This window comes from Neolamprologus brichardi, chromosome 3 (assembly GCF_056152115.1).
Source record: "Neolamprologus brichardi isolate AB-2024 chromosome 3, ASM5615211v1, whole genome shotgun sequence".
In the NCBI taxonomy this organism is placed as follows: domain Eukaryota; kingdom Metazoa; phylum Chordata; class Actinopteri; order Cichliformes; family Cichlidae; genus Neolamprologus; species Neolamprologus brichardi.
Window position 1 is genome coordinate 41,633,259 of NC_142106.1, and position 19,401 is coordinate 41,652,659.

The following is a 19,401-nucleotide window of genomic DNA, read 5'->3' on the forward strand; positions in this document are numbered from 1 at the left end:
TATATAAAACAACAGCACAGTTCATGCGATTCTAACAAGCTCGACGGTTATAGTTCTGCTTTAGTTCTCCAGGCTTCTAGAAGGACATCCAATGCTCTTCTTTGGCTGCTGGCTGCTTTTTGTTCTGTTCACTGTCAGGATGATCCAACACTGCTTCAAAAATGTTGAGCTCCATACGCTGAGGCGGTGTTCCCTAGCATGTTAATACTCCATAATCAGCGTAGGAGAAAATATGTTGAAATGTGTTGAGTGTCAGGCTGATCGTCATGTTTATCGGTTCTCCTGATTGCAAAGACTTGGCTGGTACACAGGCAGCCAAACTAGAGGCGTAACCCATTTTATTGAACCCTCTCAGTTCACTGCACTCACTGAGAGGCTTACATACAGACGTCTAATCATGTCAGTGCTTCTTTACTTCTTTACAGTGCTTCTTTCACATTAAACTGCAGTTTTCTCACAGACCCACCTTCCTGACAGGGGTCTCCACCAGAGGAACAGTTTTTCTTTCCGGCACCTGCACTGACCGATCCAGGGCATGACAGCAACAAAAAGAAGGAGAGAAGGAGGCAGAGAAGGAAAGAAGAGGGAGAAAAGTGGAAAGGGCGGAGTGAGTTGAGAGAGGATGGAGGCTTAGACATGGCTGCCGGAGCCATTTCTGCTGATGTGGACCTTCACTGGACTCTACCGAGTTGTGCTCTGGGTCAGCTCAGTGTAGGTCGATACCTAAAACCTGGAGACAGACAGAGAAAGGGTGGATTACTTCACTGTTGATAACACCTATTTATGAATTTTCACACGAACTGTTTCAGTTCACTTAATTGTATTTAGTATGAAAACAACTGTTAGGTGTCTTCAATTAAAACGTTCTGAAACATGTGTTTCATGTGAGGAAAACAGCTCAGGTGAGCTGTCAGCGAAACCTTATATGTGTGACGACTTCTTTTTTTCTTCCTAGAAGTCAATAGAACATAGTTACAAAGTGCTTCACAACGCATTTGAACAGATACAATGAAATGAAAAAGCAATAAAAGCAATAATGGAAAGTCATTACTTAAAGAGAAGTTTAAGAAAGAGTCTGTAGAAGTGCTGTAAATGATGATGCACTTGTAGCCAGCATCTGTAATGAAGTTAAAACAATAAAGCTGAAGCAGATGTAGCAGATGAGCTGCTCGGGAACCCAGATGAAAAAAATCAATCACTACAGAATAGTCAATAGCAGCTTTGAAGCAAAGCAGACAGTAAGAACTTGGAGATTGTTACACAGTTACATGTTCCATTGCTAAAATATGAATACAAAAACTCTATTTTGATAATAAATAATTAACAAAAGCACCCTTGGCAAACTGCAATCACAGACGATGGTTGTGCTTTTATGAGAACACAATCAATTTTAGTCAGAATCAGTCCTGGAGAAATCCACAGGGGATGTTTTCATTGCAGAAAAAGAAATCAGCAACTTTCGTGTCTCTTTCACATCGTGCTTGGCTTGTTTGCTGTCTGTCTAGTACAATGATCAGCATGCTCCGTGTATCCCTACCATCAACAAATTGGCTGGTTCATTTACTCTTTTAAAGGCACCAGTTACAGTGGACAGAGTGGATGGCCCCAGAATAGCTAAAACATCCAGGGTCCTTTAATAAAACTGTTCTACAGACTCTTTTCTGCATTAAACAGTCAAATCTTATATGAGGGACGCAATTTGAGCTCTTAGCTACGGCGCAAGTTACTTTTTTCAGGAATTGGTGGAGACCAAAACAGAGCTAAAATCTAAAATACTTAATTTAATAAGTAGATAGCCCCAAACAAGAAATGTTTGCCTTGCCAGGTTTGCAATGTGACATTGTGTTATTGCTGTTTACTGTCTCTACACTGCTCTGCATTTAATCATTCTTCTCACACCCACAGCCAGTTGTGGGAGACGGTTGCCCCGCCCTGACACTGGTTCTGTTGGAGGTTTCTTCCTGTTAAAGGGGAGTTTTTCTTTCCTACTATCGCCAAGTGTTTGCTCATATATAGGGGTGGTCTGATTATTGGGGTTTCTCTGAATTATTATAGGGTCTTTACCTTACAATATAAAGTGCCTTGTTGTGATTTAGGGCTATATAAATAAAACTGAAGTGAATATCTCTTGCGAAATGGATCAATCCATCCCTGCGGGTTTAAAGATTGCAATTTCACTCCCAGCTATAGAAGACAGAACAAATAAAACTCTGAATTTGAATGTAGCAACATTCAGCACTGATTCCTTTAAATTTGGGCATTTTTCTGTTTCCACCATTGGCCTTGATTGTAGTCTTTCATGTGTGAATCTTGAATCTTTACACGCAAGTTACTGCAGCATTTAAAACAAAGAGCAGCTTTAAATGCCGCTCTTTGCTGCACATTTCTCTGGCAGCAAACATAAGCTAAGCTGGAAACAAGCAGTCGACAGCAGAGATACAACAGCAATCTGTTTTTGTGACGAGGAGTACAAGTGGCTGTTCAGCGTGAACGGTTTGTGAGGGAAAATGCACCAAAACAAAGGGAAGCGAAATGGTTTGACCAGGCAGCGTTGGGTCAAACAAGTGCAAACGGTCATGGAGACAGACACGCACACATGCACCAATACACAAAAAACACCCAAATGCACAAACTGTGTCAAGCACCCTCATGGTGCAAAAGTTCCTGGCCTCGTACTGACATCCTCTCAAACAAACAAACACACACACGCTCCACTCTCTGGTTTAGTCCACTCTGGACAAATAAAAACTGCTGACCCTGTTTTTACACACACACTTATGCACACACAGCCGCGGTTAGTCATGAGTCATGACATTAGCGTCAAGTTGCTGACCCTGTCTTAATCTATCTTCCAGGGTCTCGCCGCTCTGACAACAACCTGTCACTTTAAGTCACTTCTCTCCTCCGCCGTCTTCTTCTAACGCTCCCTTTTCTTTTTCAGTATTTATTTTTTGTCCCTTTTATCCAAAAATGACTTCACTCCTGCATTGCAGCATGCTTGGGTTTGTTTTCAGTGGTCACATCTCAGGATTATGTTTAGAAATCATGCACGTCCTCCTGGTACTAAAATGTGTTTTGGCAACTCTGTGCACACATCTCCAGGGAGGCATAAGATAATCTGAGGGTCTTTATCTTGGTTAGGCATGCAGTCATTGCATTAGACGTGAATATACTTCAAACTTGCACACCTATGCGTTCTTCTGCATTGAAACAAAGTTCATGCATTACCCGTAATACACTTTGACCACTGACAGTTTGATTCGGGTGTGTTATGCATGTAAAACCTATCGTAGCCTCAAGCAGAGATGAGATATTGGGGAAGCTCACTTTTTTGTGCACTCAAACTTTTTTTCAGTTTCTACTTGTAGTCTTCAGCACCAACTCCTTGCAGCTGTTTGTCAGACTTCACACCACTCCCTCTGGAGCAACAAAAGCTTTTTCTTTTTTAAAATTTGTTCACAGGCTTAGATAAAAGTCTCTGTTCAGATCTGTATACATTCATGTGCAAAATCCTTTAACTCCCTTTATCATTTCTGCTTCATAATGTCCTTTTGTGTTGCAATACGCAACAATCTGGAGGCTCTCAGTTCTCGGGCACTTCCTGCCTTGCTCGTTAGTAATCCAGCCTTCAGCATGTGACTTTTCACCTGTGGCCCTACAGCCACGCAGCAGTGATAAACGGAGACAATCCTTATAGCCTCCCATGTGAAATGGTCCAAGTTCACAACGTTAAAAGCATGCACATCCATTGCATGTTAGGACTTCCAACTCCTCCAGGCAGGAGATAAGCTAGCAGGCTAACAACAGCACAAACAGGAGTAGCTCACATCAACAGCTGGTCTACAGATTTCTGACAACATATGAAAATATGAAGATGAATTTCTGAATTTCTATTCAGTAATAGTGAGTGGTATATTTTTGTTTCTAGATTTTTCACAGTAGTAGTTGGATCATTTTAAATCATAATCATCGCGTTGCTCCTGAAAAGGTCCCTAAAGTTAATTTCTGATCCTTTATTTCCTGTTTTTCTCTTACTTGCTTGATCTCCTTTTCCATCTCCCTCTCAGCTTCGTTGTCAGTCACCCACGCCTCCTGCACCCTCATGTCTCCAAGTCAATGTCCTGTTGTCCTCTGTCTCTCTCTCTCTCTGCCCACATGGACTGTCACCACTTCACGTCTCAAGCACCTCTCAATATCCCCCGCTCAACCACTCTTTCACACCTCCTTTTAGTTCAACATACCTGCTCCTTTTATATCATCCTGATCGGTAAACAAATCTAAAGCTCTTACAACTTAAAATATCTACACAGTTCATGCTGGTGCAAACACTGGTAATGGGGGGAATTATGGGTAAAAAAGTCCCCTTAGTCTTATATAGATTTCAGCTCTAAATGTCTGGTGAGAGCCTCTGAATTGGCTTTTACAAACACAAACGCAGGGGCTAAATGTAGAAATAAACGGCTGTGGCTTAATGTAGCCGTAGCTGAAGCTTACCAGCTCGATTTGTGTCAAGGTTCTTCTAATTTGTAATGAGGCTTTTGTACTTTAAAAAACGCTATTAGCCTTTTCCAGGGCTGAGTCGAGATGCTTTCTAATTTAGCATTCTTAAAGCAACCTTTAAGTGATAATGTGCAAACAGAGATGTCGGCACACAGATGAGAAAAGGAAAGATGAGCAGAATAATAGGAGATTGTACCGACTGAAAGTAGGACCCTAAGAACATGTAACCCTCAGTCATCTTTTATTACACCAGGAAAAAACACATTTATTGTTTGTTTTCCCAAAAGTTGTCCACTTAATGTTTATTACAAGGGGCTTTGTTCGTAATACCTAATACAAATTACTGGAGTATAAGCAGAGGAAAAATTGCATTTTCATTGTGTTAGTCGTTTTCCTCGAGGCTTGAGGCCAAGTCCGAGGCTCCGAATGACTTCTTAACCCTGGTGCTTGTGTTTGTGCTGCATGTGTTCCTTATTCCCTCAAGACTTTGTGTAAGAACTGAATCATTCTGACTTATCACACACACAAAATGATCTCTTCTGACATAAAAGCAATGCTTGTGTGTGTGTAAATTAGAATATCAACACATGCACTGGCACAGAGACAAATACTCGGCTGCGCTGATTCACACACAAGCACAGACACACTCCTGCCAAATGGCTTTTTCTGCTTTCACTCAAGCCGACAGGTGTTCGTGTGAACTTAGGAATGTGTGAAAATACCAGTAAATTTGATCATTGTTTGATGCTTGTTGCAAGTGTTGGATGCCACTGCAATTACAAGGATGAAAGGACTACATGGTCTACATTTTTCATTAAATGCCATTCAGTGTTTGCACACTTTGTAATCAGGTCTCTTTACAGGGATTCAGCGTGCAGCAGTAGACTCTGCTGTTCCTCCAGACTGCCTTTGTACATACTTTTTTTTTTTGCCTGTCCCGTTTGGCTCTTTTGCCATCAGAATTATTGTCTAAAGGCAAAGAAAGATGCCCAACGGATTTACTTTACCAAATTGACCATCCCAGCCTTGCCGTAATGGTCTATTTGATTCACCTTTAATTGTTTATTTATTTTTTATTTTCACTTGCTAGATACGGGACAGACTTGAATGAGGAAAAGAAAGGGGAGAAAGGAAGAGGGGGAAGAAACAGCAGAGAAGAGGGACGGGGATAAAGGGCAAAAAAACAAAAACCAACTAAATAAGCAGACAAAAAAATACATATATCAATCACCTGGATCACCTGTTGAGAAAGAAAAAAGAAAACAAGCAGAAGAAGACGAGAGCAATAGAATAAACAACATCACGATGATATGTGGGGATATAACAGTAAATACTAAATATTAAACATTATTGTGCAGCACGTAATATTGACAGTGCACAGTGTGCTTTGAGGTAGGAGCCAAAAAGGGTGCAGTTTGTGTGTGTGAGCACCTGTGTGTACACCTGTGAGCATGGACGCGCTTGTTTTTAAAAGGTTCCTTCATGTAATGATCTGTTAGAGGGTGTGGGGGGCCACAGCCCCGTCCTCCAGGGCCTGAAGCAGGTATGGAGGAGATCAAAACTCCAGACATCCAGAGGCCCCCAGAACACAAGAGACCAAGGAAGACCAACAGAGGGGCAGCCGTGCCACTGTCCCAGAAAGAGCTGAGGAGAGTCCCAGATGAGGGGTCATTCAGCAGCCGCGGAGCAGAAGCCAGGGAAGGTTGTAGTGACGTGCCCGTGAGCTCCGCCGGCAGCCAGCTGCGCCAGAGTGACTGAGCCCCAGGCCGAGAGGCTGAGGGCACCCCACCCCCGAAGTGGCCTGAGCGAGCCCCAGGCTCCAGGCCCCAACAAGCAGCCACCAAGGAGTGAGCCGGTGTGTACCTGGACGCCCATCCCCGGACACAAAGAACCACCAACGCACCGATGTCTGAGGGCGACTGCCACTGGCAGGGGAAGTGGTGGGGGGAGATAGGCCTCCATACCTTGGAGGGCCTGAGATGTCCCCAGAGAGGTGGCGTCTGATACCGGACTTGACATATAGACACAGACATACAAACATCCATTCCCACCCTCATGCTCTCATATGCAATTACTCAACACTCAACCAACATGGAGACAGACATAGAGAGACACTGTACACACAATCACACTCCCCAAGCGTACTCTAAGCCCCGGGTCTAGGTACCCTTGCCCCTGGAGGGGGAAACTGCACCCAGACCCAGGTTACCCTTTTCCCTGCAGTGGGGAGAAGCAGACCGCCCCGACTCCGCAGCAGCAGGGAGGCCCCACACTCCAGACCCCAGTCGGGCGGCCAACTCCTCCTCCCGGCCCCCCGCTCCAGCAGGTCGCAGAGAACGGGGGTGTGTGAAGACTCCAAACCTCCCTCCGCCCGCTCATATGTAGTGTTGATGCATGTGTGTTCTAAGGTGCATTTAAAACCCAGGAGGGCATGGAGCTACCTGCCAGAGAGCAGCAGGTAAGCGCATAGCCCCTCCTGATAGCCCTCAATGTCTACGTGTATTTAAAATTGAGAGGTGGGCAACGACGCCAGGGGTGAGGTGTACACCCTGCCTTTGTACATACAAAGAGTTGATACAATCAGGTGCAACCACAAAATTTTAAAGGTGACTGTAAACACTGTAACATCGCCCACTGCTTTGTGAAGTCCTCTTTTAGAAGCTGAACATTTTTCTGTCACATCTGAGATCTTGAAACCAGACATAATGAGCAAGCGGTGGATCTGACTGAGAAAACAAATGGTAGTGACCTCTTTATCATTTATGTTACTCCAAGTGGGCACAAAATGTACAAAATGAACATCATGTGCACTGAGTAAGACTTCAAACTAGTAACAGAGATCATAAACCAGTCAAGAAAGTGTTTACTGATGGATGAAAGGAACCAAAGCCATTTTCTCTTTGACTTCTACGCGACTTCTTTTTGCAGCCAATGAAGTCGCTCCCTTCTGGCCATTATGAAATTTTATATAAATCTCACTTTTCAGACCTGGAAGCTATATCCATCTTTTATAGAAATAGCAATTATCTCTCTTATAGAGTGCTTTGACTGCTCTGTTTTAGTAGTCAAGGGCTCATCAGGAGCAACTCAGGGTTCAGTATCTTTCCCGAGGAAATTTTGCAATACAGACTAGAGCAGCCAGGGATTGAACTACCAACCTTGTGGTTAGCAGATGACCTGCCTTACACCCAAGCCAGAGTTACACTGCCATGACCATTGTCTTCATGCAATAATTTGCTACCGGGTCAACTCAAATCTAACCACAGGGATGGACAAATTAACCAGCTTTAAGTAGAGAGACTGGAAGATTAGATGAAGGCAGACAGCCTTCGTGTTCACACCCTCTCTAAGGCACGTCACAAGCTTCAGCCCGCTTAATGGAAGCTGCGAGACAATTGACTATGATTGTCGATTCGCATCAGCTGTCTTTTGTTGATCTGCCTTTTTTGACAGAGCACATTACAACAAATACACGCACATGCACACGGACGGACACAGACACTGTTGTGTTAGGAACAAATGACATTTGATTCAACCGGCTGCACTGGTGTCAAGCTCCCCTTCTCTTCAGTTCTAAAACTCCTTATTTTCACATAGCTAACACAACCCCAGCTAAACACACCACATAATATTTTGTTTAAATAATGAGCCAAAGTGGTATGTCATCAAAAGCAGCCGTGAGAAAAGGTGCTTTGCTGAAATGTGAGGGTTGTGTGGCAGTACTTTAATATGTTGCTGCTCTTTCAGATAAAAGCTTTATACAAATACAACACAGAAGTGGCCAGACCCAGATTTATGTACTCTCTGAGGACTCCAAATATGCATTTCATTGCATTCTCTATTTGCTATCTCCCTTTAAATCCCAGGTCATATCTTGGTTTTATGGCACGGCTGTGGTGTGTGCTGTTTTGAAGGTTAGAAAGAAAGCCGATGTGTGGTATGTAGGTAGAAATATTACTTGTCAGGATGGGCATTTTTATCTTCTCATCTCTTGCTACCTTTATTATGCCACCCCTCCAGACTCGTCCGCATCCTCCTTGTTATTAAGTTTTACTCGCTGTTCATATAAACAGCTTCATTCTCTTTCTTGCCAGACCTGAGGCTTGCAGGTATAATTATTGTTAAGCATGTAATTTATATACTGAACTCAGTTTCTATCGCTATCAACAAAGTCGCCCTACCATGAATGATGTCAACGTAAAGCTGAACCACGGTGCTGTTTAAAGGATTGGTCACAGTTAGCGACATCTATCTGCACCTTAACTACTTGAGTGTTAAGGGGGACGTAAGACTATAAGATTTTAATTATACATTTAAAAGAAAAAATGGATGTGGATACTAATCATATATAATTTCAGATGAAGCCTTATCGTGCAGAGTGAGACCTCCTGGTAGGTTTTCGTTCAAAAGATCTGGAGTTGGTTAGTTAGTTAGGATAAATCTGCCTTTATCTTCATTAGGACTGAATATGAAAACAGATCAATTTTCTGATATTTTCTTAAATCTGATAAGCCTTAAGCCTTTGTTGCAGATCTTTCTGGTATTGCTGACTGTATCTCCTTTCAGTCTGAACTTCACATTTGTGCATTCTCCAAAAATGGAGCTGTATACGAACCAATGCTAATATTATTGAATCTCACTTTTCACAATCTTTTTCACCTCTTGAATCTATTCTTTCATTTTGTCTCAAACAAAAGTGTCCTCACTTCTTCACAAAGAATGACAGAGAGCAAGAAGAATCCACCATAACTTGGTCTATGTCTTTAGAGTATTTTGTGTTTATGGTTGTATGTGCATGGATTGAACTCTGCAAATTAACTGGTGCTGTGCTGTGCGCCAGAGTTTACTGGGTGTAAATGGGTGTGATGTAAATATTGTGTTTGTGTGAAAAATAAAATGCATGCATGACTAATTATTGGCTGAGTCAAGTTCAAGGATTGCAGGGAAAGAGGTAGAGGGGGTTTGGCGGCAGGGTGGAGGGGTGACGTAGCAAGACAGGGGAGGCGAACCCAGGAGGTAGTGGTCACATTGGCCTGAGGGACATGTTGCTAGAACAGCTTGGTTTCTCGGTAAGGACAAGATTAAACGTAAGATGAGGATGACGCAAGTGGGGAGCAGGGGGGTGGAATGGAAGAGGAGAAAGCAGAAAAGCGTGCAAGGTAATAAAGATGATAACCCAAGAAATGAGGAGAGGAGATGAAAAGAGATGTAGAAACTCGTGGAGAAAGAGAAGCAGAGTGTGTGTGGCTCCGAGATTACAGCTATCGAGTGGCTGAAGAGCTCATGGGATGCATAATTAGGCAGATTTAAGGGCAATAGTGAATGCGCCCTACTGGGCCATGGATACAGCTGTCCAAGTGTGTTAGAGAATGTTGTAAAGTGCTCCACATTCTCCAGAGCATGGTGCAGATTTTAAAGTGATAGTAATGCACGCTGAATGGAAAGAAGGGACACAGGAAGCCTCTAAATAACTTTATAAGTCACCGTAAAGTGTTGCACATGCTTCAGCGAGCTTTGGATTAAAGATCCGTGTGTCCGTGTATCTGTAATTCCAAAGAGGATAATGACTGAACGCTAGCTATTAAATCCATATTCTGGGTTTTGCAGTGTTATATTCAACTCAATGCATTTATAAAATGAATGTATGATTCAAGCTCGGATCGGAGGAACTGTAGCTGTGATTGCGGACGGTGCATCCACAGAGAGAAATGCTGCATCAAAAGTATTTGCAATGCTCACAAATGCATCCCACCGGATCTTACCTATTCCTCATCCGCCTTCAGTTTAGGAGAATGACACGAAAACTTGTAACAGTGAATATCTGAAGGCAGGTCACTACAGACCTGTAATGTGAAAAGGTTGTAAACAGTTAGCCAATTATTTCTTGAAGCGGGATCTAAGCAAAACGACAAACACTGAATATGTATTTTTAAAATCAAATGCAGTTGGAGACGCGTTTATCTTTGAAGTTTATCTCCCCAAATACTTCACAGGCCAACAGCTGCAGGCGTTCAGGAGAGTTTGTTAGTATGTCGCTAAGGGTGTGCATGTGTGTGGTCAGTACTCGTCTGGTCACTCAATGTTTCTCCCTACAGGACTGTGCTCAACATCGAGCTGCCTCGGGCTTATCCATCACCCTGAGGACAAACGCACACTTTTATACACACAATCTTGTTTTCATGACTTCAGAGGACATTACATTGACTTATATTCATTGTCTGTTGAGCTGCTTGAACCTGAACCATGTCTACTTAACTTAACCTTAACTGAAATCTATTCGTCCTGAACCTTGAAACATGTCTTCACCTTAGAATTTAATGGTTTGTACTGGTTTTGTAATGGGTGCTTGGCTTTTGTCCCCATTAAAGATGAGTCCCCAGAATGAGACAAACACATTTAGGTCCCCACAATGTAACTAATACCTGCGCTAACACTGGCGCACTCATGAGACCAATAAGCTGACACAAATTGGAGAGATGTGCTTGTACATATATCAGTGTGAGATGTAATGATTTATAGCAATTGCACCTATGGCTGAGGTCAAAAGGTTAATCAGAGACAAAGCAAGCTCACGTGCAATCCCATGGCTCTTGGTACAACTTCTCTCTTTCTCCTTTACTCTTACATTTATTCTGCTTACTTTATCTGTCAAAAAAGTAGTGATATGAATTTAAAAACAGTTCCTGTTTTTGTCATGTGGCTTTATGGTAAGTGGGGTTTTTTTTGGCCTCTGAATAATTTAAGAAACTGGAGAAGGTGAAGTGAAGTTCATGGCAAAAAAAGAGCACCGTACAAATCTCACCACAGGGTATCGAGTCAGTGTCGGTTAATACTATCCTGCCTGAAGTGGCAAAACATCTCCACTCTCTTCCTTTTCCTTTATATTTCATTTTGTTTGTTGTAGTTTTTATTGTGGTCCATCTCTTGCTGTTACATGTTGTTATGCCACATAAGACTGCGTAGACTAGAAAGATATGGGCCTGCAGTCCAAGTTCTCACTTTCCGTTTCCTTCCTCACTATCTGTTCCCTTTTCGCTTTGCTGCGTAACATGTGAAACTTTGTGTAGGCATGGACATTAGCCAAATAAGCTTAAAATGGTTTTAATGGGCTGTGACATTAATACAAGAAAAGATGATGCATGATATGATTATGCTTGCTGTGTGGGTGACGTCTATGTCCATTTGGGTGTTTGTGGGCGTTTTTAAAGTTAGTTCGTTGTCCTACGTTGTGTGTGTCAGATGCGAGAAGCACTGAAGAACTTCGGAGGAAATTAATTTGTTTGAATGCATAAATAAGGCTGATTTTTGCCAGTGGCAGAGGTGGCCATGCATATTCAGTATCGTGTGTGAGTGTGTGTAGATAATCAAGCAGCATGCAAAAAGTAATAATATGCAGCTGTGATTTTTTTTGCTCCATAGATGACTTTTTAAGTGAAATGCAAATACAGATATCACAAGGAGAGTTAACATCTTTCACTGTAATTCTAACTGTATATCTACCAGTGTAGTTAATGAGGCAATGCATCCTCATCCCAGAGCCAGAACTAGTGACTTAACACATGGGCCTTCGCAATATTGTATGCAAATTTTAAAGAGGTCTTAAGTCTGCATTAAGGTCTAGGAGGGGTGGTGAATTTTACAAGTGTCACGATCTGCCGGAGAGAGGAGGTGGACCCAAACGCAGACGGCTGAAGGCGAGAGTGATGTTGAACAAAAAGCGAGCTGTTTATCAAAGGCTGGATGATAATACAAATAGAAGGCAAAACAATAAACCAAGACTTGACTAACTAACCAAACTGGGCAAATTAAAACAAAGTTAAAACACAAAACACAGGGAAGCCAGAACGTGAGACCTGGACGAGAGAACTGAGAAACACAATGACACGACAGAGTCACACAGGCGACACGGGGTGAGACAAAGACACAAGAGGAACCTCAGAGAAATAACCATAACGTGGGAAACCCAAAACACTCAGAAATATAGGAAGGACTAAACTTGAGGCTAAACTGAAACTTAAATCATCATAATATAAAAGAGTCAGACGGGGGTTGCTCTCCCATTCGAGAGCTCTGTGTTTTAAACTTTCTTTTGCCAAAATATGTCCCTGCAAAACTCATCATAGAGTCATAGCAAAGAGCACCAAAGGATTTTTTATGCTATGAAATGCCGGTCAGTGCCTTTGACAAAATATAACACATTAGATATTACTTGCTGAGCTACTGTATACAAACATTTACTGAATGGTGCTGGTGCCTGGTAGTTTGGTCAGCATTGGATAACAGTGGGAATTTAAGAGATGCAAAGATTTTTATTGCAATTGTCAATAGTTTTAAATACTTATAATGTAATATAATAGTTTATAATAGTTAATCTAATGAACTTTTCTCTATTTTTAATCACGGGAAAGTATTCCTAATCAACAGATTTGACAATGTTTTTTAAAGCGCTTCCTTCTTTATAAAAGAAAGCAGCAGCAAAATGCAGAATTACAATAAGATGCTTTTTTGCCATAAAGATATAAAAGGTTAGAATAAACGGTGTTCAGTTTACAAAGTGTGTCCCTAAGAATACATGCTTACATGTTTTCTGTCTTATCTTATCTTAGTTTAGCTTAGCTTACTTTAGCTTGTCTTATCTACATGCCCAACTGAGCACACACTGATATGAAGCTGCAGTAAAAGCTGAGGCGGGTTCAACTTTCCTTTTTTTTTTTCTTTTTTTTTGCGGTTTTAGATGAGTGAACAAACTCCATTAAAATGAATAAATGAAATGAATGTCTTCAAGGAGAATTAGCTTAATGTGAATTTTAAATTTTGTGGCTAGTGGTCAAAAGTCTACTGGGCTTTTTGCTCTTGTAAAACACATTAAGCAGCGACCATAAGAGAAAAAAACATGACTTTTCCAATCTCAGACTGGGGCCATTTTGAATATAACATCAGAGCTGTAGACTACAAATACACAGCAAAAACTCAAAATCTTACCAAGTATATTTGTCTAATACAGGGGTAGGCAACTCCAGGCCTCAAGTGCCGGTGTCCTGCAGGTTTTAGACATCACCCTGTGTCAACACACCTGAATCAAATCATTAGTTCATTCCCAGGCCTCTGGAGAACTTCAAGACATGTTGAGGAGGTAATTTAACCATTTGAATCAGCTGTGTTGGATCAAGGACACATCTAAAACCTGCAGGACACCGGCACTCGAGGCCTGGAGTTACCTACCCCTGGTCTAATATCTAGTCAAAATATCTCATCTCAGAATTTTCATTGGCAGATTGGCAGATTTTTTCCCCCTTATTTCAAGCAAAAGTATCTTATTAAGTATTAAGTGAAAAGAAATCTGCCAATGGAAGAAGTGAAAATTCTCCAGATCCAAGATGTACTGTCTAAAAACAAGTTACTATATCTCACTGAAATGTTACTCTGTAGCTAATTGTGTCTTATTTTAAGTGTGACAAAGTACAGTGACAAAATAGAAGTAACAAAGTACTTGTTCTTTGTTACTTCCCACCTCTAAAGACTACCAGATGTGTTTTAAGATATTTGCATTACTGTTTAGCTTGCACAAATACCATTTAATATTTATACACAGCTCGCAGGCTGAGTGTGTTTTCATTCTCAGTAGATTTTCTCCGATGACCCTCACTTAATCTTGGTATTTTTCTTGCTGAATTTTTTATTAAATTAATAACAAGTTGGTTGGATGGTGGTGAAATGAAAACCCTTCCATTTAATTTAGGGGATTTTCACATACTTCACTGAAGAGGTATGTGCCACCCTGCCTAGACCTCCTATGACCGTGCCACTGATGGTTGATTTAATTCCCTGGTCTTACATTTGACTAATTACAGTGTCTCTTAAGAAAAGTGTAACCCAGGTTATTTTTGCTGCTTCAGTTTAAAATAATTAGAATTATTGCTTTCTCTGGTCTCTTATTACTTTGAAAAGAGGACATATATATGAATTGCTCATTAAATGTGCCTGCTGAAAATGTGGCCTTGTAGAACGGGCTGATTGTGGATCGCAAAAATTCCAATAATCAAACCTCTCAATTAACTCCCATTCTTTTCACAGGCTTGTTTGAAAGTTACGGCAGTTTTGGCATTTAGTTGTGTGGTTACTTAACAGTAAGAGGCTTGGGAATGCATTAATTGCCATGAATGTCCCCATAGAAACAACCAAACCAACATAGGTGTCTGTATGCGTGTTCCTCCCTTTACTGCTTGAGCAGGCAGTTTGAGTTTTAGCCAAAATACAAAAACAGCTCATCCAAAAAATCTTGGATTTAACACTGCACTTGATAAAGGTCCAGTGATTACAGCTATATCGGGAGAGAAAATTAAATTACTAAACACTATGTAGTGTTTATAAGACTGTTCATTTCTGATTTTTTAGCATTAGAACTGGATTCTGTTAGATTAGAACTTGTGGCACAGTTTGACAACAAAATCCAGATGTGGTTTGTGTGTGTGTGTCAGTCACAGTGAAAATATTACCACTGCACAGATGCAAGTTGGTCTTGTTTGCTTCTTCCTTTCTTTTCCGTCCTTCCTAATCACTTCCTCCCCTGCGTCTTTCTTTTGCCTCTGCTCACCTCCTGATCTTCTCTTTTGCATTCTGTGTTTGTCATTACCTACGACATTACTCATCCAATTTTTTTCTTTCATTTCATTCATGCTTCTTTCCTTCTGACTCACACCCTTGTCTGGTAACTCAGTGTATTTCTTTGCATGCAGTCCCCCTTTTCCCCCATCTTAGCCTGACACTCTTTCATGCAAGTAAACAACAGTTTTAATAAAAAGTGTAAAGAAAATCCTCTTGTCACTGTGAGCTTAGAGGATGCAGAAAGAGACAGAAAGGGATACGGGTCATTTGCTTGTGCATGTATGTGTAATTGTCAATGGGAAGATGAGGATGAAGAGGGGAGAGAAAGCAACCGCAAGAGCAGTTATTGGTAGCTGCATTAATCCTTCCTAATCTCTCTCATATCCCTGAGTACTGGAGGATGCATCCACACACACACACAAACACACACACACAGATACACACACATACATATATAAAGAATACCTGTCAGTATACATCCAAACACACAGTACGTTTATTTGAACATCACACTGAGATGTGATTTTACTCCCTCTACTTCTTTTACATAATCAAAGAATGAGTGACTTTCTTCAACCCGTGTGGCCAGAATAAGTTTGTTATCCCATTAGTCACTGTGGCAACAGCACCATGTGCTGTAAGGCAGCCATTTTCCACACGCTTCATGCTTCTAGTTGTCACTTTTCAGTTTCTATATATAGACATCTATTTTTTCCCCTCTTTCCTTCTATCATGAAACCTCTTACTCTTTGCTGTCATGCTTGAATGGACTATTGGGACTATCACGCACTGGCACTGGGACTCTGGGAATAAGGAGGACCTTTAGGCTTCACCTACAAAAAAGGTCACAGAAAATGACCCAGGGAGACCAAAATTATATACAAAACCTTCTTTTCAGGCAGGACCATCAAGATTAATCTAAGGGAGATTTCTCTCATAGTAGTTTATAAAAAGCATTTATGTCTCTTTTCTGGAATTTTCCTGCTCTGTCATGTTCATGCATGGAAAGTCTGACATGGCGAGAAAAGCAGCAAGACCCTAGAAACAAATATACAGGTATCACTGAAGACTGATATGACAGCTAAGAAGGACACAACAAGAAAGGTAGAGGTAGAATGGAGGTGGGTTGCAAAGTAGCTTGCAGATGACTTCATGCACTAATGAAAGCCTATCCTTGATTTCTAAAGAAATATACGTGCTTTTGATAAAAAAACAACAAAAAAAACAACTAACGCATCTAAAAGAATTAGTGGTGTAACAGATCAAAAATCTCCCGGTTCGGATCAGATCACAGTTTTAAGTCACGGATCGGATCAATTTTCGGATCAGCAAAAATAGAATAAAAAGACAAAAATTCGACTCGCCATTTACTTATTTAAGTATTTTTTGCCTATTAAAAAACATTCAACTGAAGATTCATTCCACGCACTTATATAAAAACAAATTAAGGTGCAATATGGACATCATGGACCATGCTGGGCATCCTCTGCACACGGCCATAAACAACCAGAGGAGTCTGTTCAGTGAGAGGTCGCTTCTCCCAAAGTCAAGGACCAGCAGACTTAAAAAGTCCTTTGTCCCACACGCCATTAAACTGTTTAACTCCTGGCTGGAGGGGAAACGGGGACAAAGGAGGGGGGGGACAAGTAAGCTGTAGTGCCTTTTCACTGTGCAATAGTTTTTGTTAATATCCAACGGTGTAATAGACTCACAATACTTCTTGTACTTCTTGTATTCTTATTCCTATTTATCCCTTTTGTATTCTCTGTATTTATATATGTGTGTATATGGTATATTTCTGCTCACATTCTGCAACTTCTGTCAGTGCTGTGCTACTAGAAACTGAATTTCCCAGAGGGACCCACCCGAGGGATAAATAATCTAATGTAATCTAATCTAATGTAATCTGTTTTGCACAACGGAATACGGCCTCTCGTCTGCAGCTAAACACTCCAGTAGCTTTTGTAATAGCTTTAGCCCGGTCGGATTGGGCAGCAAAGGGCTGCTTAAATACCGAAAACTCCTCTGCTCCTCCACTTGGACCGCTAGCGCTGGCCATAACTACTGATTGACAGACCCACCACCCGCACCATACACATACTTTTTTTTTCTTTTTCGAATCACGTGCGTACCAAACCGTGGAGTGGGATTGGTTCGGATTTCAGATCAACCGTGATCCGTTGCACCACTAAAAAGAATCAATCCACATTTTTCTTGATTCAACATTCACAAGACCTTTTTCAGTTATGTATGAAACTGAACTTTACTGCTCATCAAAAGTGTTTGTAAATTTATAAATGAATGTTATTTGTAATATTTGTGTATTCATCTACAAACCGGTCCAGCCACAAAAATAGCATCATCAGTGAATTGAAAACTCATTAAAATTATGAAATAAATGAAAGCTGCAAGCAGCGTTAAAAGGATCCTCACACCCCAACATGTTGAGCCCAACACCTACACCCAGTAGGCGGTGATGGAGATGTAATGTAATGTCACACTGATGCACTGATGTGGAACCACCAGTTAAAATCTCATCTAGATCAATGAGGATTATAACCTCCAGTGCATTTCTTCTTTCCACTAGGCGGTGCTCTAATCGTTGCTGACGAGGGGCATATTGATCCGTTCGGGGCTCGACTCTCATCATGCCTGTAAAGTTTTGACAATGCGTCTTTGAGTTACAGCAGTTTCGCACGTAGCGAATGATCAAAACTCGACGTGCCACCATGACAACGCTGTTTCACGAAACCCCAAAAGCTTCGCAATTTAAAAACACAAAGGTCTTTAGATTTCACTGACTAAAGATCATGTCGATCTGATGAAATCCCTAGAAGTTCCTTAAAGTACAAGAACTGAAATCTGCAAAAAATGTCCCCGAAATTACACGTTCAATTTAAAATGGTTGACTTCCTGTTGGATGGGGGCTATTGTTCCAAGATACTTTTTTGTACATCTTGATATCTTATATCAGGCTGCCAAATTTCAGACGCATAGATGAAACATAGCGCAGGGGCTGATCTTTTGAAATTTTTTGTAGGGGGCTCTGTGGCTCCATGAAAATGACCATATAAAAAGAAAGCCTTCCTGGAGGTCGGTGCCAAAATTCATGAGTTTTTGAGCTTTCCAAGCCCCTCGAAACTCACAATTTTCACACTGAAGCATCATGAGGGACTGATGTTAATATTCACTGCTTTTTAGGTGGGTGGGCTCAACCCGTGAGGAGCAGTACATCAAAGTATAAGACATGACATTTCCTGTTCCCACTAGGTGGTGCTCTTACTATTCCTGACAATGGGCATATCAATGTGTTTAGGGCGGGACTCTTATCATGCCTGTGAAGTTTGGCAGAGATTGGACTGGATTTCTTATGAGTTAAAGCAATTTCGTTCTTCATGTTTCAACATCTAAATCCGCCGTCCCCACCAAGGTCACGCCCTTTGATGAAAATTTACAGTTTTCAGTGTAACCCAAGACCAGCTCCTTAAGACTTTCCGGGACAAATTTGATGTTGCTGGGGTCACTCACCTCTACACTGTATCCCAAAGTGTAAAACATGACATTTCCTGTTCCCACTAGGTGGCGCTGTCACCAGTGTCAAATATGGCAGTTGCAATGTGTTCAGGGGTGGAGCCTTATCACACATGAGAAGTTTGGTCCAGATTGGACAATGTATGTGGGAATAAGAACAAATAAAAATTTCATGGCGAATGATGGCACCACAGCCACGCCCAATGACAAAAACTCAAAAGCTCGGCAATTTAATGTTGCCCAAGTCTGTAGTTAAGACTGACCAAATATGAAGTTGATCTGATAACATCTCTAGGAGGAGTTCGCAAAGGTACAGCACCTGAAAATGACAATCGGCACGAACATGTCAACGTCAATTCAAAACAGCGGACTTCCTGTTGGGTTTGGGTCTATGGACCCCAGACTTTTTTGCTCGTTTTGCTATGTTACACATGTGCACCAAATTTTATTCATATAGCTCAAACTATGTGTTCAAAGGACTTCATTTAACCATGCATAGGTGGCGCTCTAGAGCCATTTTACCCTGCGAAACCATTACAATCTGTAAATATTCACCAAAAAGTACTCTTGTATGCTGACACATTACTCTAATTCATCTGGTCTGAGTAATCAGCCTGTGCAGGATTCATTCTTATCTAAAAGATGAATAAATATAATAGTTATTGCTACAGTTAGACATTTCAGGCAGCCGCAAAGGTTCATATTTATGCACCTCTGTCTACCCTCAGTCATTTTAAAGATTCACAAAGCATCTTCATCTGCTGT

At 41.3% G+C, this 19,401-nt stretch overlaps 1 protein-coding gene across 3 annotated transcripts in view; it reads right to left on the reverse strand.

The window, feature by feature from the left end:
* The window catches only part of slc8a4b (solute carrier family 8 member 4b), a 127,150-nt gene that overhangs the window by 66,588 nt on the left and 41,161 nt on the right, over positions 1–19,401 (reverse strand). For all 3 annotated transcript variants that reach the window (XM_006802457.3, XM_006802456.3, XM_087837664.1), the window contains one exon: positions 467–730. In XM_006802457.3, coding sequence (XP_006802520.2) covers positions 467–653 — 187 coding nt within the window. In that variant the 5' untranslated portion in view covers positions 654–730. The remainder of the gene's footprint in view (positions 1–466; positions 731–19,401) is intronic.